The sequence below is a fragment of the Lichenostomus cassidix genome, chromosome 3, assembly GCF_008360975.1.
Source record: "Lichenostomus cassidix isolate B80296 chromosome 3, HeHo_3.0, whole genome shotgun sequence".
In the NCBI taxonomy this organism is placed as follows: domain Eukaryota; kingdom Metazoa; phylum Chordata; class Aves; order Passeriformes; family Meliphagidae; genus Lichenostomus; species Lichenostomus cassidix.
In genome coordinates this window covers 77419192-77443082 of record NC_139483.1, presented here as the reverse complement: position 1 = coordinate 77443082, position 23891 = coordinate 77419192, and the positions used below count along the sequence as shown (strand labels likewise).

The following is a 23891-nucleotide window of genomic DNA, read 5'->3' as shown; positions in this document are numbered from 1 at the left end:
CCAGGAGTGCAGAGAGGGAGAGAAAGCCTCTTTGCTTTCTCCTCTGATCAAAGCATCAGACATAATAAGGGTGCAAACTAAGGAAATCAGAATCTGGCTTGACAGAAAAGACTCCCATGAACAATTTATGAAGAAGGTTTGAGCTGATATTTTGGCTTTAGGCCTAAACAACCAAATGACATTTCCAATGCAATTACAACATGAAGACTGATGGATGGATTTCCATCTGACTTCTCCAGTCAACTTTCAATAAGCAGGCCCAGTATTTCCTCCAAGGCTGTTCATAGTTTAAAGCAGTTTAAAGGAGTTTCTTAAGATAAGAGTATGCTTTGGAGAGGAAGGCTGTTCTGCTGTTCCTTGGGCAGAGTTTAAAACTCACATTTTGCTAACCCAGAGACTACGACAGTACAGATCTGCTTTCCTAGAGCCTCTCCACAAATAGAAGTTTTTCTCTAAAGTTCCTATTTTTAATTTTTCCACATTCAGCTCATTCTGAAGATGGCACTCTAATTTCTGAAGAAGAGCATATGTACACAGAGCTAAACTAAGCAGCCAACTAGCTTTAAATTCATAATTCCTCATTCAATTTCTTAATTCCTCATTAGCATGCATGTGCAAACTTTCTCTCAGAGCCTAATCCAAGTCACATTGGTGTCCGTGAGAATGGGTTTTACCTCTCAAATTTAGCCATCTAAAAATCAGGGATGTATTCTAAATGCAACTGTGGAGGAGCCACTTGTAGTCAAAATAGAGAAAGATCAGCATTTCCAGGATATGATTCCTACCATCTTCCTTAAAGTCTTGTCTTGAGAGGGGACAAGTGTATTTCTGGCACCCTTATTCCCCTGTTTGTCAAGGGAACCTGTACAACTAACCTAGAAGCCTCCTTACTCTTTAATAAATGAAGCCAGAGGAAGGAATCTTTCTGTTTATTTTAATGGAAAAGGGTTCAGGCTTTCAGTTTTCCATATCCTTTATGCCAAGATGAATTACAAATTACTAAGCAAGTTCCCAGAAGCTATCCCAAGTTGCATCTCATGGACTGTTAACTCTGGCTTCAGTTAGCATTTAGGATGTATCGAAAGGATGTACAAACTTCTGGAAAAAATTAAACTTTTTTTTAAATTACTGTTCGTACCTTGCATCACACTGGACTCCCTGACAGGGAGCACAATTAGATAGAAATCTCAAAGCAATGGCAGAAGCTTTTTGTCTGTCTCCTCTAAAGACACTCACAGTGGGATATGTGAAATGTCAGGAATAATTAGACAAAACTATATAAGCTCCTAGCAACACTGATGTGCTGTGTAAAACCAAGCATTTGCCATAAAGCTTTAAACATTGTTTGAAACCTGCATAATAAAGGTAACCTGAGTAATTTTTAAGTACAGTTTCCAATATATTAATACAGACATAGATATGAAAAAGCAGTACAGGAAGCTATGAAATGCTGGCATGCCTTCACTGATATAGGCTGCTCTGCTGCTTTTTTCCCATGGTGATACATAGAAGTAATTGATGCCTCTTATATAGTAATTAAAATGAAAAGGCAGATTTCTTCAGCTCTTCATCTTCTGGAGTGTATTTTAACAAGGAGGAAAAGGACTAGCTCCTGGTGTCAGTATCACAAAGATCATAGAAATACTTGTGAAAAGAGTCCTCTGGAGGTCCCTTAATCCAACCTCCTACTTTAAGTAAAATCTCCAAAACCAAAGAAGGAATAACCATTTCACATCAGCAGGAAATCTGGCCCAAAATGCCCTTTAGAGAAGAAAAAAAATGAAAGATGAATGCAGAGAAAAGGGGGGATAAAAGACAGAAAAGGAAAAACAGACCAACATTTTCAGATGGTAACATTAGAAATGCAAAACTTTTTACCAAAAGGTGGGATTCTATGTCCTAGAGTGACTAACAGATATGTTTTTATCTTCTAGGAAAACAATGAACAGGAGGAAACCTGGAAGCTTTTTGCTGCTCTGTTGAATATGGGATTATAAATAAATAAATAAAAATTTGCACCCAGAGCATCTCTTTCAAATGGATAACTTCTGAGCCTGGAACTCTTCATTGCCAACTTCTTGCATCCTGGAGGGGAAAATGAATTTCACAAATTGCACCACTGAAGCCAGTGTGGCTGCAAAGCCAAAAACAGTAACTGAAAAGATGCTTGTTACCCTGACCTTGGCCACAATCACAACCTTGACTATGCTGCTGAATTCTGCTGTAATTGCAGCAATCTCCACAACCAAGAAGCTCCACCAGCCAGCAAATTATCTCATATGTTCACTAGCTGTGACAGATCTCCTTGTTGCTGTTCTTGTCATGCCCTTGAGCATCACTTACATAATGATAGATAAATGGACTTTGGGGTACTTCATCTGTGAGATCTGGCTTAGCGTCGACATGACCTGTTGCACGTGTTCCATCCTTCATCTGTGTGTCATTGCACTGGACAGGTACTGGGCCATCACAGATGCTATCGAATATGCCCGGAAAAGAACAGCAAAAAGGGCTGGCCTGATGATAGTCACTGTGTGGACTATCTCCATTTTCATATCAATGCCCCCCTTGTTTTGGAGAAATCACCACAGCATCAATATTCCCAGTGAGTGTCGCATTCAGCATGACCATGTCATCTACACTATTTATTCCACATTCGGGGCATTTTACATCCCCTTGACTTTGATCCTGATCCTGTACTACAGAATTTACCACGCTGCAAAGAGCCTTTACCAAAAGCGGGGTTCAAGCCGCCACCTTAGCAACAGGAGCACCGACAGCCAAAACTCTTTTGCCAGCTGCAAGCTCACACAGACATTCTGTGTCTCAGACTTCTCCACATCTGACCCAACCACAGAGTTTGATAAAATCAACGCATCTGTGAGGATCCCTCCTTTCGAGAATGACTTGGACCCGGCTGGTGACCGGCAGCAGATCTCCACGACACGAGAACGAAAGGCTGCTCGCATTTTGGGGCTGATTTTAGGTGCTTTCATTTTGTCCTGGTTGCCCTTTTTCATCAAGGAACTGCTTGTGGGCCTCCACATTTGCACTGTCTCTCCAGAAGTAGCAGACTTCTTGACCTGGCTTGGGTATGTCAACTCGCTCATCAACCCTTTGCTGTACACGAGCTTCAACGAGGATTTCAAACTGGCCTTTAGAAAGCTCATCAGGTGTCGAGAACATACTTAAAAGTACTGAGAGATGATGATGCTGACATGACTCCTGGCCTTAAAAATCAGCAAAATTATTTGACTCTGCCACTCTTTCCCTTGATAAAGGGGATTTTTGTGTTTGCATATTTGCTTGACTATTCTTCAGCCTGTAATTCATTATGCCATTTTTTTAATCTCTAGTGCTATTCATGGTAAAGGGTTTGAAATAAATTTATTCTACAAAGGAAACATTTTTTAGAAATGAATTAACAAAAAGGCATTATTGGTATTAGGTACCCATGTGAAAGACATTTTGTGTAATCAATGATTCAAGAAGCAAACAATGATATTCACTTTTATACTTTTTCCTTTTAAGAATCAAACATCTAAATTATCATGCATTGTATAAACTGAACCCCATAAATACATATTCAAAAATTAATAAACACTTCATGGTCATGACAGCTAAACTGCACATCTTTACTGTGGCGTTCTGAGAAAGCTGTAACAGCCATTTAGGAGGAAAATTCCCACCATTTCCACCTTGGGCTGAGGCAGAATAAACTATTCTTTTCTTCAGGAATACACTCCCAAAACAGAAAGCAAAGTTCAGTTCATTGCATCCAGAAATGATCCCATTTCACACCTCAAAGGAATTGCTTAAGTGGCTCTTTTTGTATAATATTCCAGATCTATATTCAAGGTGTTGTGCAGACACCTGTGCAGTTCGCTTGGCAATTGAGAGGATGCAGCGAGCAAGTGTCTTACTTGTGAAACCAACTGCACACCTGACTGCTCACACTTTCACTACCACTAACCCTATTTCTTCAGGCCTTGTGCCTTAGCCACTTCTGGGGTGGTATTATTCACTTGTGCCATGCTTTGCCTGCATCTCGTGGTGCACAACCCCAAGGATCTATGGATCTAACCCCACCAACTTAGACAACTGGTTATCTTCTCAGCAGTCCAGCAATATACAGAAATTCAAAAACATCAACTAAAACCAAATTATTCCTCAACATCTAAAAAAAAAAAAATCAGGAAAATAATTAATTTTAAATAGCAGTCTGCACTATGCCTTGTCATCATCATACAATTTGCAATGGCAATCTTGCCCACTTTACCTATGATCAGGTGCTCCAGTAAGATTTCTTACTCTGGAAGTCCTTCACAGACTTACTTCCCCTGTCTTGAGAAACAAAGAGTCCTTTGAAACCTGTCTTTTGTGCTTATGGATGCTAAAATGTCCTGATTCAACTATTGTGGAAATCAGTCTGGGAGGAGCCAAAATCAAAGCTGAGAATTTGGTATTGTCCATTAGCAATTCCTAAGCACCATTTAAATATTTATTACTCACCTTGCACCCAAATTTTCTTCCCTGTCCATTTTTCTGGACAAATTCTTTTTGAATTACACCAATACACAATAGAGAAAATATCACATATGTCAACCTGACATGCTATAACAGTGAAAACTATAGTATGGCAGCTCAAAATCCATCAAAACAAATATTAGAGGTAGCAAAAGTGTTGTAACAGCACTGGAAGCCATCTCTTAAAAATGTTTTGAAAATTTACAAGTGACAATCATTTTTCTTATCAAGAGTCAAGGAAGTGTAAGTAATATGTGAGTAATAAACTGCAGATAGAACTGAAAAATGACATACTTATTGGTGAGAGAAAGCATTTGGTTGGAAAGATGCAGTGCCACAAGCTGAGTGTAAACCAAGCCTGAAGGTGACAAAAGTGTGACCTGCTGCTTACCCACATGCTGTGGGATTCTTTTTTCAGGACTCCCTGCCTGAGTTTGAGAGGTTTATATCCAGCTGTCCTTCTGAAGCTACTGTTGCAGCTGCCTGCTCCAGATGCCTTTAGGTTCCCTACTAGCTAACATTAATACCTAAAAAGAGAGGAAAATTAATCTCAGCCACTGAAAATTTCTTTTAGTGAGGAAGTGCAGCTATTCATAATGGTTTTTCCTTTTTGCAGCTTGTTGGAGGTGGAAACTATTGATTGAAACTAGGGACTGTGTGTCCTGACCCTGCCTATCTATAAAGCTTCCAAAGCAGCTCCCCAGAGTACATATGTTATTAAGGAAAAAATATAACTGGAAATTAAAATTAAAAAGTGATATTTGTAAGAAGTGCTGCAGAATAATTTTATTTTTTTCTTTCAGTAAGCTCAATAGAAATTATTATTAAAGAACAAGGATTGGGCATAATTACCTGAAACAAGCTGACAGGGAAGACAGGACACACAAGCAGTTATGGCTAGAAGAGAGTAGGTTTTGGTGTCCCTTGGGTGCACAAGGGTGCCCAGGTGCAGTGATGATCAGAGAGGGAAGAGTAAATGTGCAAGACTGCCCCAGCAGACAGTCTGAGCCAGCCCAAGGAACTCAGCTGAGGCAGGAGCTGCATCCCAGCTTCTTCTTTGGTTCTTTGGGGCTGTCTCTGGGGCTCTGGTTCAGCCAAGGGATGGGGCACAGGGATCCTTGCTAGGAGGATGGAAGGAGTGGGAGTGACAGTGCTAGTGAAAGGTGCTTTAGAAGGGAAAACTAACAAAATAATACAGGCTTCCAGCTCTGACTGCTGCTCCTAAGGGCACATGGCACACAGTAATTTAGGTCAGAAGGGATCTCTGGAGGCCAACTAGTCCAAGCCCCTCAGAACCAACAAACCCCAAAGTGGGACCATCCTCACAGCTCAACACTGCTTGGACATGCCATGTGTAGCCATATTTCTCATGGAAACACAGCAGCTCAGTTAACTCTGTTGCCAAGACTGATGCTCCTTTAAAGCCATATGTGTGGCTGAAGGGCTGGAAATGCTGAGCATGACTACAGCAGCTGTCATAGGCAGGTAGCAGTGCTTCAGAAACATGTACAAAAGCTGTAAAATACAGGAGTTGCATCAATTTTATTTCTACTAATGGCTTCCTTTTACTGTGTGAACTCTGCTATTACCACTCAAACTACCAATCAGGTTGAAGGCTGCATTCAATTTTAATATTTAGAGGTAATTAACAGGAAAAAACAGATGGATGGCTAATTTCCGTGCTTTCCTGTTAAATAAAGACTCACCATTCACTGCCAGCTGACTACTGATTTTCTAATTAAGTCATTAGCTAAACACAGAGCTATGTTTTCCAACAAATGCCACTACACTGATGAAGATGTATGTTTTCCCCATGCCAGAATCAAAGTCAGCAACAATGTAAAGGATTGGCTACTTTAAACAATTCAACTTGATCAGAAATTACCTGTCTTCTCATGAAAATAAAAACTTTGCTAGTCTGACACCACTGTTTGAGAGCTTCTTTTTTTCTTTTTTTTTTTTTTTCTCTATGTTAAGTTTTTGCTGCTTTTACAGTTGGTTTGGAGATATTTCTTCATGTGTCCATGGCAACTCCCCATTCACACCTACCCTGGAACAGGCCCAGCAACATCATGTTCTGCTATCCAAGGTCTTCCCAACAAGCTCTTAATAAAGACCTACAGACTACATCCATCTTCCTTAACCTCTCTAAACCATTCTGCATCCTCAGTCTTATTTTCTCTAATGGTGCCCTTGCAAAGTTGTCTTGCTTTACAACTCCAACTCCCTGTCCTGCCTTTGGGTTTCTGACTCTCTCTAAACCCTTAGTTTATTGTGGTCCTCCTGGAGCAAGCCCCTGTTCTCTCACCCTCTCTCTGTAGTTATCAGAATTCCCGTGATTGTGGCTGTTCAAGTCTGTCCAATTTTACTCTGTCTCACGTGTCCAGGCCATATCCTGAAGGTTTTGGCTCTATGTAAACAGCTAGTGCTTTGGAGTGAGTTCATACATCCTGAAGATTGCACCTATCAACAAGTTGCCCTCCCAAAAGACAAACATTTCAAATGCTATTTCACCTATCTTTTTATCTTGTTGCCTTTCTTCTGTACCCTATCCTTTTGATCCCTTTCTTCCACATTAAAATTGACCCTCATATTGTTATTTCATGGACTTGCATCTTCACTTTTAGGGACTTGTCCCTGCACGGGTTACTCAGGTTTCACTCAGCTCCTGCTCCTTCTTCCTGTCCCAACCACAACTCTCTTCTCTGCAAGCTTTGTCTTCACCACCTCCATGCACTTTCCACATCTCTCCTGATCCTTGCAGCTGATGTTCTTCCTCCTCAAAGCCACTTCTGATATGGTAAAACTCCTGAAAGGAAAACAGTCAACATGGGCAATGGAGGAATTACTCTGTGGGTATTGTCTGTCTTTTTTTCTCTACCTTTCCCATATAGATCACATCATCTTCCGAGGTGAGCTATGTCTCTCTAGGGCACAGCATATACTGGACATAGCAAAATCACATTAAGAGTTGCATATGTCCTGAGCTATTTTAATTTGGCTCATGCACAGGCCTTTAAAGTTGTGGGCTCCTCACCACAACGATGTACCAAGCTGTTCACAGCATGAGAATAACTTTGTTGATCTTCCTGAATGGAGATAAATGACGGGATTAAACCTTCCAAGAGGTTTAAAAGCAAAGTCCTTGACTCACCAACTTTATATAAAAGGCTGTCACTATTCAGACTTCACTCCCATGTGCCTGAGCTGTCCAGTATTCCATAGTTATCACTTCTTATTTCTCGGTCCTTTGCATGTGCTAGGAGGGAACAAAAAAAAAAAAAGAAAGTAAAAACCAAAAAACCACAGAACAAGCAAACAAAAAACCACACAAAGAGACAACAAAAAAACCAACTTTAAAAAATTGGTTTTATTCAAGACAAGATGGTAAAAGAATAAAGGAATCTTTCCTAAGGACTGTTTCCAGTCCTCTGTTTTGGATCCCAGTTATCAAAAAGTAAAGAGCGTTACAGTGTTGAGGGGAAATACAAGCTGCCATATTAAGTGCAGAGATGACGCTTGTGCCTGGGCATTGTTTAACCATTGCAAATATCAATAAGAGACAAGCTGGTTTATGTTCATCCTTTACACACCCAAATTATTTCAATGAAGAATTATCTTAAATTGCTTTATTGCTTAGGTGGACACAGTAAATATTGGGATATCCTTTATTGGTCTAGCAGTATTTCATAAGAGTCCCATGCAATACATAGTCACCCTTCCTAATTGCTATCTGTTTTTCACTTGGGGCTAAAAATAATGAATTTTTTAAAAATTATCTGACTTTGGATAAATTCCAGGTTCATCAGCTGTAAAATTATTGTTTAACATTCTCTATTTTACCCCATGTACATAATATTGCAAACATTGCTTCCTTCCTCTCTTACACTGCCAAGGGATTTTTACTTCTTCATTAATCCCATGCAGGTGATCACCTGTAGATGATGTTATATGATTAAATTACTCCTTCCTACTCAGCTAATTTCTATGCTTCTATGAATCAGCCCTTAAAGATAAACTTTTAATGTTGCTGCTGTAAGTAGAAGATGTAACCATGAATGAGCTGTGGGGGAAAAAACATAATTAGAAAATTATATTAACCTCTTCTCAAAGACCAAAGGGAGAAAGATTCATTTCAATGTTTTGCCTTCTTAATCACTTTTCTTTCCTCCTCATCTCACTATTTCCTGGTCTGTGAAGCCTGTTCATTAATTTTTCCCCCTGTTTCTTATCTTTCTCTCCTTCCTTTCCTTGGCAGCCTTCCTCAGCACCACAGCGGCATCTAGTAGTCTGTAGCAAGAAGCAAGGCCACGTTGTGCTATGTTGAATACACATCACCTAAGCATCTGCTCTTGGGTTTAGGAAATCAGGTTGCAGACTCTGTTCCATGGCACTGTTCTGCACAGCCTCTGCTTCAGTTTTGTTGCAGTTTTACTACAAATTATATTTCTAATGTGCATAGAGATTCTTCCAAATGAAATATGCTGTGTATTAAAATCATGGCTTCTTCCCATGTGTCACAATTTTTGAGGATATCTTTTTAAGAATTCCCTCTCTGCTTCTCACCCATGGGGATTCCATCAATAAACCACAGCTAGCATGGTTTCCAGATGCAATAAATGGTGCTGGAAATGCCCACTTCACTCCTCCCACTGCCCCTCATATTTCACGCTCTTCCAGTTGCTTCCACTATATTCGTAAAACACATTAGCATATAGAGCAGCTTTTTGTGGGTTAATTTCCTGCATGACAAGTTCTGAGCCTCATTTCTATCTGATGCAAGATCCCTTGTCATTGGGGTACTCAAATCTTCTAATGTACTACGTCTCCTATATTCATTTTGTACACTGCATGACTGCAAATTTCTATGAGGTGAGGAATCAAGCACTGTCTCCTTACAACTACTCTTTATAAAACATGCATGTTTTGTTAATTAAGAAACAAAACATAACTTTTGGTAAGAGGGGGGACAGAATTCCTATTCCTTTGTAAATTGTTTTACGCATAATTTGGAATCACTCAACTACTGGATATTAATTTTAAAAGAGCACTAAGAAACAAAACTTGAAATCCCATGTGCATGCCTGAACAACTTGCAACTAGCAGAGTGACCCTCCAGTGGATTTTACAATAAAAAATTGTTTCTCTCCATAGCTTTCTACAACGACCTTTTCAAGGGAATAGAAAGTTCCACACAAATGACTTTTACCTTTGTAATGCCACTAGAAATAACATCTCAGCTCTTTATAGGAGGAACTGCCTGCCAAGCTGCTAGACTGCTGGGATAAGCCTCAACAAGCTTATTTCTTCAATAAATAAAAAATGAAACTAACACCATCAGCTTGAGGGTTTTTAATTGAATTGACCACTAAAATAAAGTCTATCAGTTAGAGTTTTACTTTTGTTCATACATATTTCAGTGCAATTTCTCATTAGTTTATTGCTAAGCCTGCATATGAGAAATGAAAATAATCACTTTTTAAATTCAGAATAACAAGAAAATACTGTCTTATTTTTCCAATTTCAGAACATTTCTGTATTATGACTGGACAGTCATTTTGAAGCAGGCAGAAAGAAAAAATTAATCCAATTAGGTTCACAGAAATTAATCCAGGATTGCAAAATTAAGCATGGTTGTCTTGGTCTGCTGCTTGCATATACACGCAAGTCACAGATCAAAATCCTTTAATTTTTCACTACAGCAGTTTCGCTACTTGCTGAAGAGCAGGTTATCTGTGGTTTTAATTAGGATCAGTAGGAGGCTGTACCCTTTCTCACCATGCATGCAGAGCCCATAGACAGGAAGGGGATTGAGACCTGGGGCTTTATGGCTGACAGAGACCATGCCTTGTCTTCCCTACACGCTGGGGACATGGTGTCACCACTGTTTTTTGCCTTCCTCAGAGCCCAGTCTTCCCCCAGACAATCACAGCTTACACCTTCACCTGGAGGACTGAGGTGAGAGGTGTGAAGGACAGAACCACACTTCCTCCTGAGCTTTGCACTAAGCACGTGGCTGGAATTGTGTCCCCCAACGCTGTCAAATCAGCAGGCACATGACAGAGCAGGACAGGCATCTGGACAGGTGACCGACTGCCAATAAGCCACCTGCACAATCACCACACCCTGGGCACCTCTCAGCAAGGTACTCTCCCCTAAGCAGTCACTGTCCCTCTCCCTGCAACATGGTCCAGCACACCAAGCGTGCTCCACGCCAGCAGCTCCACTCAGACCTGCAGCAGAGACCCCCAGAAGAGCAGATCTGCCTGGAGCTGAGCACATGCTGCCACATCCCTGCTGTGTTCAAGTCCTTATGGCACTTTACAGCAAGGCACGCAGCAGCCAGGGCTGAGCATCATCCCTCAGTGGGATTGTGCTGTGTGTCAGCCTTGCAAAAGCTTGGGCCACAGCATCCTGACCAAGAGTACCCCAGTTAATGCAGAGAGGACACATCACACATTGCAGGGGTGCCTTCACTTTGCCTAGCTGGGCTGCTTTCTGCTGCCTTTGTATGGCAGACAGGCACATACCCTTAGGGCAACACCAGACCAACTCACCGGGTAAAACAGTCACACAGTTTCTAAACCTCCCCATTCCCTAAGGCAGACTAACAAGTTCTGACAGTCTACAGATCAAAACAGATCCAAGCAGGAGAGTCAAACCCCCTGTAAAAGGAAGCATTGCTATCCTCCCCATCCAGCAGTCCTGGCTGGAAACAAGCTGTGTCTCTCCTCCAGACACTGCAGTGACTGCTCTGGCTGACAGGTGCCAACAGTGGATACCTGCTACTGTGACCAAACTTGGCTCCACACAAAGACAGCCACTACTTGTCACCAAGACAACTGAAAGGTTGTGTGGGCAAAACCAAGGGAAGGGCTGATAAATCCCATCATGCAGAGATAGCGTTAACCCCCAGGCTCTGCAGCTGGGATTCTCGACACCTCACACAGCAGCCACCAATGTTCACAAAAGCAACCACTGCCATGGCATTGCTAGTCTTTAAGAGCCAGTTGAGGAGACAGCAACTTCTCAGCTCAGTGCCCATCTTAAATAGCTGAGGAAATGCAATGGAAAACACTAAATGCCCCTTTACTAAATGCCCCTTTTTCCCCCCAGGCTGGAGAACAAGAAGCTGGTGCCACTGCATCTCCAGAGTAACCACAAACTTGTGGCCTTGCTGCTCTCTACTGTCAGGATGGACACAAGTATGGAATAAGGGAGTTTGGTCTCAGCTGATAGCTTAAGTTCATCCATAAATGTACCATGTGGCTACCACTGAGAGCAGCCTTGGCACTCAGCAACAGTCAGGCATGTAAAAACACATGAGAGAACTTGTGGGGCACAGAGAGCAATGAGCCGCTTCCACTGACTCTCTTGGCTAATTGACATCCTCTCACCTCCTTCCACATCTATTTTTGTTCCTTTTCCTCTCCCTATTTTGAAAATTAGTCATTGTTGATGGATCCTGGTAAAGTCAGCACAGTCTGACATTGACACATAAGTCTGACAGTCTTAATCTCAAACCCCTCAAGGTTTGAATCAAACTTTGCAATTTTTTTTTAAGTAGCTATAGCTGGACAGTTGTGATTAAGCAACTGCATTGTGAACATTGTATGCTTGGCTAGTCTTTTGTTTTAAGGAAGATGGAAGACAATCCCAAGATGAATGGGCTGTCTGCCTGGTAGCCACCAGGAGTGAAGTCAGCAGAACTGAGCATTAACTGGGGGAAAAGTAATTCTAGCAGTGGGAGATCACAACCACTGACTTACTGACCACTTACTCAAAATGGACCCCAGACTCAAATGGAGGGGAAAACTACACATGCAGGCTAATTAGCATGAAAAACAAGAGATATAACTTGCAAATAGGGGGGTTGAATACTAATTTCAAAAAAATTATGTAATCTGTAACCAATGAATGCTGATGCCTTTGTTTATTGAAATGTATAAGTAGCGCAAAGTTTTGATGCCTGTTGAGCCAGCCTTTTGTGGGTTACCACTTAGCTCCCTACTTTGCACAAACTAGAATGAAAAAGTGAAATACCTCACCTTGGTGTGTGAATTGGTGCTGTGCACCAGGGAATGAGCCTATGTTTGGGACAACAGTCTGACACTGACACCCCAAGTCAATGGTAATGACTGACAGCACACAAAGTGTGGAGGTCCTCTGGGCCAATTGCACTCCCTTTGGAGATTACAGTTATTTCCATACTAAAGAAACATCTTGTAAGCTGTCTGCTAAAGGAGAATGCTTTTGAGAGGGCAAAGTTCTGAGAAGTTCTGGAGTGTGGTGATCTGTACGTCATGTTTATGTTTTATATATAGTATACCCATAAAATTTTGGAAACTGGATCCAAAGTCAAAAAAGTCAGTGTTAGACCTAGTACTGTCCTCACCTACTTTTGAATCAGTCTCTCGGTGTGCAAAATTTGGAGATATTTTTGAAGGCTGTTTGAAAACTTGTCTTATAACCTGCATTTTGGAGTTACAATAACCAATAATGTCTGAATGCTGATTGCCTTAGATGAGTGATCTTTTCTTGATCCTCTGTATTTTCTCTGTCTTCCACATATTCCCCATTATCCTGTTGGATTAATATACTTCTGTGAATTGTTATGTTTGATCCAGTGGGCCAGTTTGACTTTTGCAGCAGCACAGAGATTAGAATGTGCATTCCTCAAAATGTAACCAAAAGCCACAACAAGCATGAGAAGCAGGATGTTAAAGAGCAGCAGAGGTAGAGCATACCCAGGATGAGGGCTGATGTGCCCTCTAATTTGCTCCTTACCTATCCTCATTGTATTTCTCAACAATTTTGTATCTCTGCAAGGCACTCTGCACTTGGTGGCACTCTGAGGTGAACCCCTCTGTCATCATAATGACAGGGGAAAACACCCAGCAAGCTGAAGAAGTGACAAGTGAAATGTCTATGCTTTCACATATATACGTGCACCATGAGGGACAGAGCTGCCATCAGCAGCACAAAACCCACAGGCTGCTGTCATCCAAGCTAAAAGGAGTGCTTTCCTAATAAAACGTCTTGCCTCCTCGGCAGGTCAGCAGCTGGAGGCAGAGGGAATGTCATGCCTCCACAAAAACCCTCAGTGCAGGAGGCAGGGGAGGGCTGTCCAGCCCTGGCCCCAGCCCTGAGATTAGGCTGTCAGGGAGCAGACATGCACTGCACTGCCACCCCCACAGCACTTATCAGGGATGCTCCGCTTGAACACTGACACAGCTCAAAATTGGATTTAATTCACAGCTGCTGAGCATTGTCTTCCTCTGCATAGGAGTGTGATTGCCAGGTGGAGATGATACATTGCAGGGAAAACAAAGGTATGGAAGTGAACCTCCTGCCAAAGACTGTTCCACATTCATCCAGCTCAATGGACTTTGCCATGGGACTGGGGATCTCACAGAAGTTGGATACAGCTCTATGCATCCTGGTGTCTCATGCACTATAAGTTAGAGTGCAGTAGTAAGTACTAGTAAGTAAAGCACTTTTATCTAAACTGAGTTTGCCCTTGTTTTCCCCATTGCAACTGACATTACATATTTTTAACAGCATCACTGAAGAGTTCAATTTGAAGAGGCAATCAGAGACCAATCCTGCCAGGCACACCCCCTGGGTTCTGAAGCACAGCTGCCAGCCCCTGGAGCACTTGCTGTCATGGATGTCACTGCTCTGAGCTAGGGCAGGCAGTGGGAAGGCAGCAGCTTCATGCCCAGCACTCACACCTGAAATTCCATTTCTCAGGATGGCCATGAGACAGTCACCTTCAGAAACTCCTAAACACCCAGCTTTCTTTGTAGTGCAGACAAGTGTCTGCATCAGAGCTAGAGTACCCCGAGGGGAGTTTTGTCTGAAAAAGAAAAGCTAATGTTTATTAAGTTAACTAGTAAGTTCTGTTTGTTAGGAGGGTGTATTTCACAAACAGGCTTCAAACATCATTTGTTAGAGATGAACCTTGCCAAAATGTTATCAAAAATCAACATGCACAAGCCTAAAAATCAAAGAGATCCTGTTTAAAACGTTCATTAAAAGCAGCAGAAAATCACTACTTTAAAGAGCTAAGGAGAAGGAAACATCCAAGGGTGCTCCAGATATTAATCTGTTCCTATAGGCTTTCACTAAGGTTGATGAACTCCATGCTCTAATGCTCCCTGTTATTTTACACTGAATACTTTCCAATCATTGTCTTCTGGCTTTTAACCAGCTTAGCACACACATTGTTTCCACAGCTCATCAGGTCTGCTAGTCACACAATTCTTCACTTAAGTCTTTCCATTTTTCCTCGTAACCCACCATTTTATGATCCTTTTTAACCTATCTACCATTCTATGTAAGCTGATTGACAAGTGAGCATCTTGAGAAGCCACATTAATTAAGAGCTAAAATCAAATACTTCCATAGATGCAAGACCTTTCATTGGTTTTAAAGTAGCTTTGCCACTTATCTTTTGAATTCCTGCCAATGTAATTGCTACATTCTGTCTTACAAGAGGCTCATTTTCTTGCTAGCACAGGAAATGTAGCACCAGGCTTTCTTGGCATTCAAAGCTTTGTGGTGTCCAGTTCATGAATGCTTTGTTTTGTAAAGGCAAAAAAGAAAATTATTATTATTTCACTGTGAAATAATGGTCACTACCTAAAAAGAAGAGAGTGTTGAGCTCCATTGCTCTTTACCAGCAGATACAAAATGTATTGAAATATCAAATGGTCAAGGCTGCATCATATCCCCAGCCTAATGAGGCTGAGATTGGGAGCAAAAGAGGGATATCAGAGACTGTCTGGAATGGAGACAGATGGGACAGGATATGGCTGCTATGAAGACACGAAATTTAGATGTATAGAAGCACCTATATGTGTGCTGGGTTCGTCTGCTCCCTTTACATCCAAGAGAGATTTTTCCAGCACTGCCTTTGGAGTCAGGGGCTATAATTCACTTCATCAAAAGACACCTGCACCCAGGCACAACACAAGCCTCACAGACCTGTACCTTTGTAAGGCAACAGCAGGATGCTTTAGGGCACCTCAGGTGCCAGTAGATGCCTACCTGTGGGCAGTGGAGTTAAGCCCAAGATTTTCAATGTCTCCAAAGGGAGCTTGGACTCCTGCAGGCACCTTGCACATTCACACTGGAACACTGAAACACCGTCATGCAAGAATAAGTTTTCTACTTTGACCTTTTAAAAATAAAGGCTTTAAAAAATACCTCACACTCTCCGTAAAAAGACCATTTCCTAGGGAGAGATAGTTCTCTTCTTTTTCCCACTAAGCACTTGCTTTGGCCTGTCTTTGAATCACATAAAAGTATTTTCTACTTCACATTTTCAAGTTTGTCATGTGTAGATCAACAGGGTGCTAGAAACAGCAAGGCTATCCAAGGAAATTAAGGTGAAAAAACATGTTCAGATGAAGGAAACAGCCATCCTTTTTTAATGAATACATGAGCATGCTGGAGAAAAGGGATGCAAACAAAGCCAGTCTTTTGGGTCACCTAATTCCAAAACCAGGAGATAAGAATAAGTTTGTGCACACACACACACACAAAGAGAGGTTTAAAAATAATTGTTGAAAGGCGAGACAGTACAGCTTCTCTGCTCACAAGCCCACATGATACATGTGGGGAAGTTTTAACACAGTTTTAATTGAAGGTATTTTTTTAATCTGATTGTGTATCTGTTGTTGAAAGATTTGTTAATGAACTGTATTAAAACATCTTTTGGTCTCTAGGTAGAGGCAGGAAATGCAAACATGGTGGAAGCCCCTTGTCTTGACAATAGTCATGGATCCACATGTGAGCTACAGCCTGCTGCTCTCCAGGGTAGCCCAGTTTGCTCAGCTGCACAAGAGAGAAGCACCAGTGTTTTGGGGAGCAGCATGGTCTGGGGACTAGTCTCAAGGTCCACACCTTCAGGCAGGTTTTCAGGACCACATGGACACTGATGTGGTCATGAATAAATGATGTGGTCACGCACTACCACAGACAGGGTAATATCAGTCACAGAAACGACCCCACAGGTGGTTTTAACATTCCAGCTGCATCCCATTCTTGTCTCATCTCCAGTCAGAGGCTCATGCCTACCCACAGACTCCTGACCTTGCTGTGTCAGCCTCCCCACCTGCTCAAAAAAGGAGAAAAGCAGCAGGCAATCCTTGCATACCCCAGACACATGGTGTCATGCCACAGTGCTCTCCGTCATCTGTACTGCAGATATCCCAGGGCTATTTCAGGAGCTGGAGCCCCAGCACCAGCCATTCTTTCACACCACAGAAGTATGGCCCATTGATGAGACCTGTTGCCATCAGTTATAAATCTACTATGTCTTGACCATTATGGACAACACAAGTGCCCTTTTGGGACTATCCTGTATTTCTGTTTCAGGAGATTGCAGGGCTGCTCACCTGAGGATGTGGATCTTCCTGGTCCTGGGTTCAGGGCAGAGTAGCCAGCAGCTTTGTAGTGGCAGTTCACCAATGCCCAGCCCCAATCCCCAGACAGACACAGGTCTGCTCTCTTCTGAAAGCTGGTCTCACCAGTAACCTATCCCCCCCTGCCCCACAGTAGGTGCTAACTCTCAGCAGCTCCATCCTTACCACAGAAGCCTACAGATTATGCTGTCATCTGCTGCCTCTCCAGCTTGCTCCCCTAGTCGCAGCCCAGGCCTCACCACCCCCTCACATGTAAGCAGTATGTCTGATTGTTTTGGAGCTGTTGGGACTGGTCAACCTTCCAAGAGAAGCAGTGGTTATGGCAACCACAATTTCTTCTTAGACTGAGGCCCCACCAGTCACTGCCAAATTCACACACAAAATCATTCACAGATACGGTGCTGGCAAACTCTGGAATCACATTCTTACTCCAGCACGTGTACCTATACTGACACCTAGGGTGTAGTGATGATGACACTTTTTACCACCATTTCTGTCATCCCAGCAATCGCTGTGTTCACTGGGAGACCAACCTAGTTGTCATTTCCCAGCTGATGCCGTCAAGTACAGATTTTGGTAGCCAAAGGCCATCTGGCACTAACTACAAAACCACAGAGAACTGAGGAGGCTGCCTAGATCACTGTGACCAAACTGCATTTCACACACTGTGAGAAATGTGGGGAGCAGATGCTGAGTGGGTAGAAACTGACTGGGTACTGGGAATGATACTTGCCTAGCCAGCTGACCCCCCCTGGACACAGCTTTGGTCCAGGTGGCTTCTGTAAAAGACTTATACATCATGTCACCTTAGGCTCTGTTCAAAAGTCTAGTGACAGAGGGAGAGACAGCAAGGGAGGAACAGGGAGCACACAGGGAAGAGGCACCATGCACCAGCAGTTTTAGGAAGGTGCTGTAATTCACACAGGTCTGTCTCACACCACTCGGGTCCTGAATCAAGAGTAACTCACACTTGAAAAATAACCAACCCTCCCCTCTCCCCCTCAGTTCTTTGAAAACTGTAGTGCTGTATGAGCCAGTCTGCAATATTAGAAGCTGCAAGTGTTACACTCAGACTTTTTAGAATAGGCTTCCTAAATAGATTCCTCAATCCCTCACCTCATTTTAGGAAATTAACTTCAATTAAATGTAAAGCATTAAACTCATGTCTGTTAGGCTGACTCTTTGTGCTCACAGTGGCCTAGCAGTCTGACAAATACATTGTTGTGGTGTTTATTCTGAGAGATTTGTCTGAAGTAGATAATCTACCCCAGAAAGCAGCAGATCATAAGGCTGGAAGGGCCACATCCATTCCCTAGCCTCAAGGCAGGGTCACCTACAGCTATGTCACTTCTGACAAATATTTGTTCAATCTGTTCTCAGAGTTCTCCAGTGATGGAGATACCTCATCTTCCTCAGACAGCCCATTTCCCTGCTTCATTTCCTCCAGCAACAGTAAGCTTTATTCACTATCTAACCTGAATCTTCTCACTTGATGTAATTGGCTCATGTTGCTTTACATCCCATCTACCACCAACAAAGAGAAAAAAAATGCCTTATTCTTTGAAACAGCCTCTGAACTCTTACCATCTGACAAATCTTCCATTGCATTCTGGTTGTATCTTGCCCATAAGCAGATTGCAGCTATTTGGACCTTACAATTTGGTAAGTTTCCCTCCAAATGTCTCATGTTTTAAAGGCTTCCACTGTGCAGACTGCTGCTTTGCTGCATTTGCTTCACAGAGCTCCTGAGACCCCTTCTTCTCGACTCAGCCATGTAAGGAGGCATTAATACTCCAGCTTCTGCTGAGAGTGTTTGCTGACAGCAAACTTCAAATTTACTTAATATTAATAATTGCTGAGTCAACTTTGGCTGCACAAAAATATATGAAAAGCGAGCCAGAAAGGTTGGCTGTAGATAGACATTTGCTGTTCACTGGAGAAAACCATTCACTGCAAAAGAAAGTGTTTAACAGCATTCTTCACTGTCACTTCCTACCTGCACCCTCATCCAGGGTCTGCCTCTTTAGTTTCTCAGTGATCTCCATCTCCTGACCCATCAGCCTTCTCCTTGAGGCACCAATAACAACCTCCTCTTCTTCAGTGTCCTACTCTCCATCTCAGGCCCCAGGCAGTGCCACTGCAGAGGCCAAACTAACAAGTTCAGCTCTGCTCAACTGGGCAGGTGCTGCTCTACCATCATAATATATAATGGTGTCAGCACTTTGAGGTTTATCTCACCAGATAGCAATTCCTGTTTAAAAAACACTCAGGTGGGATTTGTTTCACCTGGTTTTGGCCACCCAGAAATGAGGCACCTGAGCTACTCATGTAATCTTCTTCACAACACAATGAGGGCACAAATGACCCCCTGTACAGGGACATGTCTCTCTGTACTGGTTATAGAGGCAATTTAAAAAATTCCACTCCTAGTGAAGAGAAATAGTTTCCTTCATCAGTGCCAAAGTCATTGGATTTCACATAGTTTCCAGCAAAATTCAAACAAGGAGCAGTGTTTGAAGAAAACACTACTATCTCACACCTAACAATGGAAAGGTCAAGGTCAGTATCAAAGCCTCACTGCACAGACAATTACTTTTTTCTTCAGATGCCTATTTTTCTGCAGATCTCAGTGCACGGGGAGCCTGAGGCCCATGAATAGCAAGTGAAAAAGATCATCAACTTCACCTCAGGTCAACAGGAACAGAAGACAAGAAAGCAGCCTACATTTAGTAAACAGTTCAGAATGACATACTTTATTCCTCTTCAGCTAGGTGCCTATTACAAGAAGCACTTAAAAGTTTGAAATGCCCCATACAGTGTATTATGGGAAGCACACAACTTTAAAAAGTATGATTTACCAGAAAAAGAAATTACCTTTACAAGCAAGAGAAGTCTCTCATGCATACATCTGAGCTCCAGGATTTACAACCAATTGTTTTTCATATGCCTCACATATATGCATTAAAAAGTTGCTTTTCAGTGAAGTACATAAGCCCTGCACATAAAATGACCATTTCAGGTAGCCTTCTCAAATATTCCTGGCAGGCACTGACTAAGAAAGGAGACCACAAGTGACTCCCTGCTCAGCTAGCAGATGGGGTGGCAATCCAGGCATCCAGCTGGAAAAACTCAGGTCCATTTACTAACAACCCAGAGGACAGTTCCAGTTGTGTCGCTTTTCTGAACTTTTCTGCAAAGGTTTAAATGAAATCACAGCAAGCAAAGCAGAAGAGTTAGAACCTTTAGATTCCTTCTCTCTGCAGAAGAGCAAGAATTTATCCCTCCATGTGCCTGACATAAGCTTTGTCTTGCAGTGATCAACACTTACATTTACGTTTACATTCTGAGGCTGCTCATGAAACTATGTGCATTCTCCTCTTCCTCCTACATGGCTGCACAATGCAGTGGTAGCTGCAACCAGCTGAAATTTAAGAAAACAGCAACGGCAGACTTGAACATGTTTCCTGAAACCCATTTTCAAATATTTAACTCCTCCCTTGGAGTAAAATTAGACAAAGGAATCTATTTCAGCAGATTTTTAACACAAACCAGCAGTATGGCCATCAGCCACTCATGGTCTGGGCATCTTGAAACAGCAGTCATCCCAATCAACCTCAGTGTTAAATCACTAATGTTTATTTGTCAGATCTTAACAATTCCTTGAAAAGAGTTTCCATTAACAAGTAGTAGAAACACTGTGAAAATGTATTTACAAAACTTGCAGAGTCCCCAGAAAATCAAAGTCTAGGCTTCCCTTGTGGCTGTAGAAGCAACAGGAAAGTGTCTTCATGAATTGTCACCTAAACTTTCCCTTGATTTGCACTACAGTAGAACATTGACAGGCAGCATTTTTTGGAAAGGCTCTGCAGGAGATTTCTAGACAGAAGTATCGATGCACTTTGCAGGAAAAGTTTTCTAGCTAAAAATTTAATAGGCAGCCAGAAAACAGTAACTTCTCATGCAAGTTTTCCAATTCATCCTTGATGGACTGAACTTGAAGATATTTCAGCCCTGAATTCCTTTTGTCAAAGAAATTAAGTGAAAAAATGGTGTGGTCATCTTCTACATAAGGAAAGACCCTTCCAGAATGCAATTGAATTCAGCTTATTGTCTATTGATATTTAAAGCTGCTGTTTCCCAAAGCACCAGGGTAGAACCTCTGCTCTGCACTGACTGGAATCAGTGTCCTCTCTCCTTCTGTTTTTATTTAATTTCCTTGATTTTGGGACATTTGCCCAATTTATCAAAATCGGCGTGAATTCTTCTCTTCCAAGGTACATAAACCCACCAACCACCTAATGCCATCCACAAAATTTGCAAATATCCCAACTAGTTCATCATCCAAGTCATTAATAAAAATAAGGATTAGAGCTGCCCTCAGTACTTGTCTCATAGGGCCACATTTATGAAGGCCTCTGTCTTTGACAGTGAATCCTTGAAAAGTATCTGTAAATAGTTTTTCAGCTAATTGAGCATTAGGGATTAAAATTTTTCTCTAAACCAAGACATGATGTTAAAATAATATACCAAATAGCTGTACCAGGAATCTGCTTTAAATGCAAGGTAAATTACACTTCTCACTTCCCTTCGTAGGCCGTTATCTTGTCAAAGAATGAAACTAGGGGCTTTTCATCACAATTCATTTCCAACAAATCTATGCTGACTGTTTCCTTTTACTTGAGGAGGTGTATAAGGACTGATTGCTTAAAAGTGTGTCCTACATCTTGTCAGGTATCAGAGTAAGTCTGGCTAGGACTGTAGAAGGTTTTTCTTTCTTAGGAATGACATGCTTCAAGCCATATTTCACTTTCCTAAATGCAGGCACATTAAGTCTCCCCACACTACTTTAATTTTTTGTGATAGTTGTTAGTTACACAGAGGTGGCTTTGACTAGTTCTTTCCATACTTGTTCAATTAGATGTGTTCAGCCTGACATCAAACTTATATGTTCTTTAACCCATTCTTTCAATTATTTTTGGTCTATCCTTGATCACTTTTCCCCCTTTCTGACCTTGATGTGGAGAAATGCAGTGAAAATGCAAAAGAATCAGGACTGTCTTCCCCCTACAAATAGGTACTTCCTTGTAAGGGGAAATGGAGGGGCAGCCACTGATCTCCTCTCTCTGGTGACCAGTGACAAGGACCTGAGGGAATGGCCTGAAGCTGTATTAGGGGAGGTTTAGGCTGGGTATTAGGAAGATACCCTAATAGGAAGGGGTTCTTCACTCAGAGGGTGGTTGGGCACTGAAACAGGCTCCCCAGGGAAGTGGTCACAGCACCAGCCTGACAAGAGCTCAAGAAATATTTGGAGAATGTTCTCAGGCACATGGTGTGACTCTTCAGGATGGTCCTGTGCTGGGGCAGGGGTTGGCCTTCAATGATTCTTGTGAGTGCCTTCCAAATCAGATATTCTGTGCTTCTATGATTCTGTGTAGCTTCTGATATTTTATTCATTTTGATGGCACCTGCTGGCAGACACAGGATATACCACTGCAAAGCAGAGAGAAGCCAGCAGGCAGACACAGACTGTCAACAGGAATATTTGCAGCCCTGTGACAGAAAGCAAGGACAGAACTGAAAGGATAGGTCCTGGTGAAAATCGTGGTATCTTGTGAGGAAATTATCTCCACCCAGCATATAAACTTGTTTCTGTGTTGCTGAAAATGATACTTTAATGGCACTGCATGCAAATAGAGAGGAACACTAGAAACAGTACAACACTACCCAGACTCAGAAATCTGAGGAGAGGCTCCAGGCTGAAGCCCAGCTGAAAGGCAGAAAACACACCAGTGTGTCACTAGAATAGCCTGGGTCTTGATGCGGCTGCACAATGTGTCTGTCAGCTTGTCAGCTTCTTCAGACATGAGAACCATGGCCTCTGATTGTCCAGGACTGACAGAAAAACCTGGGTTTGGCACCAACTGTGGCCAGCTCTGCTGGGACCAGAGATCTGTGCTCCCTGCTGGTACTGCCACCATCCTGAGCAATGGCACTGTGCAGGCAGGCACAAACACCTGTGCAAATGGTACCTGTGCCAGGATTAACTCAGTCTAGCAGTCACATTCCCTCTCTGCTTCTGGAACCACTTTGCTTTACTCTTCTACTTGGAAGTAGTAGCTAAACCTGAAACTGGAGAGGGACCCTGAACAGCCTGAAGTGAGGAGCCGAGGCAGATGGTGGAAGGACCACAGCAGCCCTGCTTGTCTCTGCTTATCTCTGCTTGTCTCTCTCCACAAGGGTGCAAGGGTAGAAGGAAGGCAGGGAAGCTTAAAAATATGCTTAAAATATACCACTAAAGGCTGTAAAACTAGCAAGCAAATAAATTTACAGTCTATTGCTGTTAATAATTTAATTACTTTTACACTAAGTTCTTAATTTTGAGGCTTGATCTGTGCTTATTTTCTAGCATTTGGAGAACTGCTACAAATGCTGGTTTCTAAGAGCACTTTGCTCCTTGAGAGATGTGGCAGATAAAAGAGAGATGTGATTTGCCTTGTCAAGAGAAGTGTATGCAAGATCCTAATGGAAAAGGCATTGGGAATATGTCTGTCAGAGCAAAGAGTAAAGAAAAGTAAGAGTAAAGAAACACCAACAGAGCTGAGTAATACTTCTTTCCTGGGATTAGTGTTCAGTGACAGGCATACTTGGAGTGTGAATCTCAAAATGTATACCATTGTTGTTGCAACAGTTTCCCTGAAAATTTTACCTAGTGAATTCAGTGGCCTTTCTGGTCCCATAGTCCCAACCCATAGCAATACTCACTAACATGCAAATTGTTTAAACACTCGGGATGAAATGAAAAGTCATTTTGTGCTTCACTACAACTGCTAAGGTCTGAGTAGCCATCAAGGCCAATGCCAAGCATAACTATAAACAGTGTCTGGGATTCAGGAGGTATTTGAGTACTGTGTTCTAGAAGCTCAGGACCTGTAG

At 42.2% G+C, this 23891-nt stretch overlaps 1 protein-coding gene and 1 long non-coding RNA gene across 2 annotated transcripts; one reads left to right on the top strand and one right to left on the bottom strand.

The window, feature by feature from the left end:
* The first annotated feature begins 1890 nt into the window (after positions 1-1890).
* HTR1E (5-hydroxytryptamine receptor 1E) lies at positions 1891-3404 on the top strand. The gene has a single exon (XM_085056389.1). The coding sequence runs from the start codon at positions 2098-2100 to the stop codon at positions 3190-3192; it is 1095 nt and encodes a 364-aa protein (XP_084912515.1). The 5' UTR covers positions 1891-2097; the 3' UTR covers positions 3193-3404.
* A 2732-nt stretch (positions 3405-6136) lies between these two features.
* On the bottom strand, positions 6137-19107 carry LOC146440047 (uncharacterized). The gene is made up of 3 exons (XR_014851020.1): positions 18955-19107; positions 7682-7786; positions 6137-7336 (listed from the first exon to the last, which is right to left on the bottom strand). It is a non-coding gene; the product is annotated as an uncharacterized LOC146440047 (long non-coding RNA).
* Between the last annotated feature and the right edge of the window lie 4784 nt (positions 19108-23891).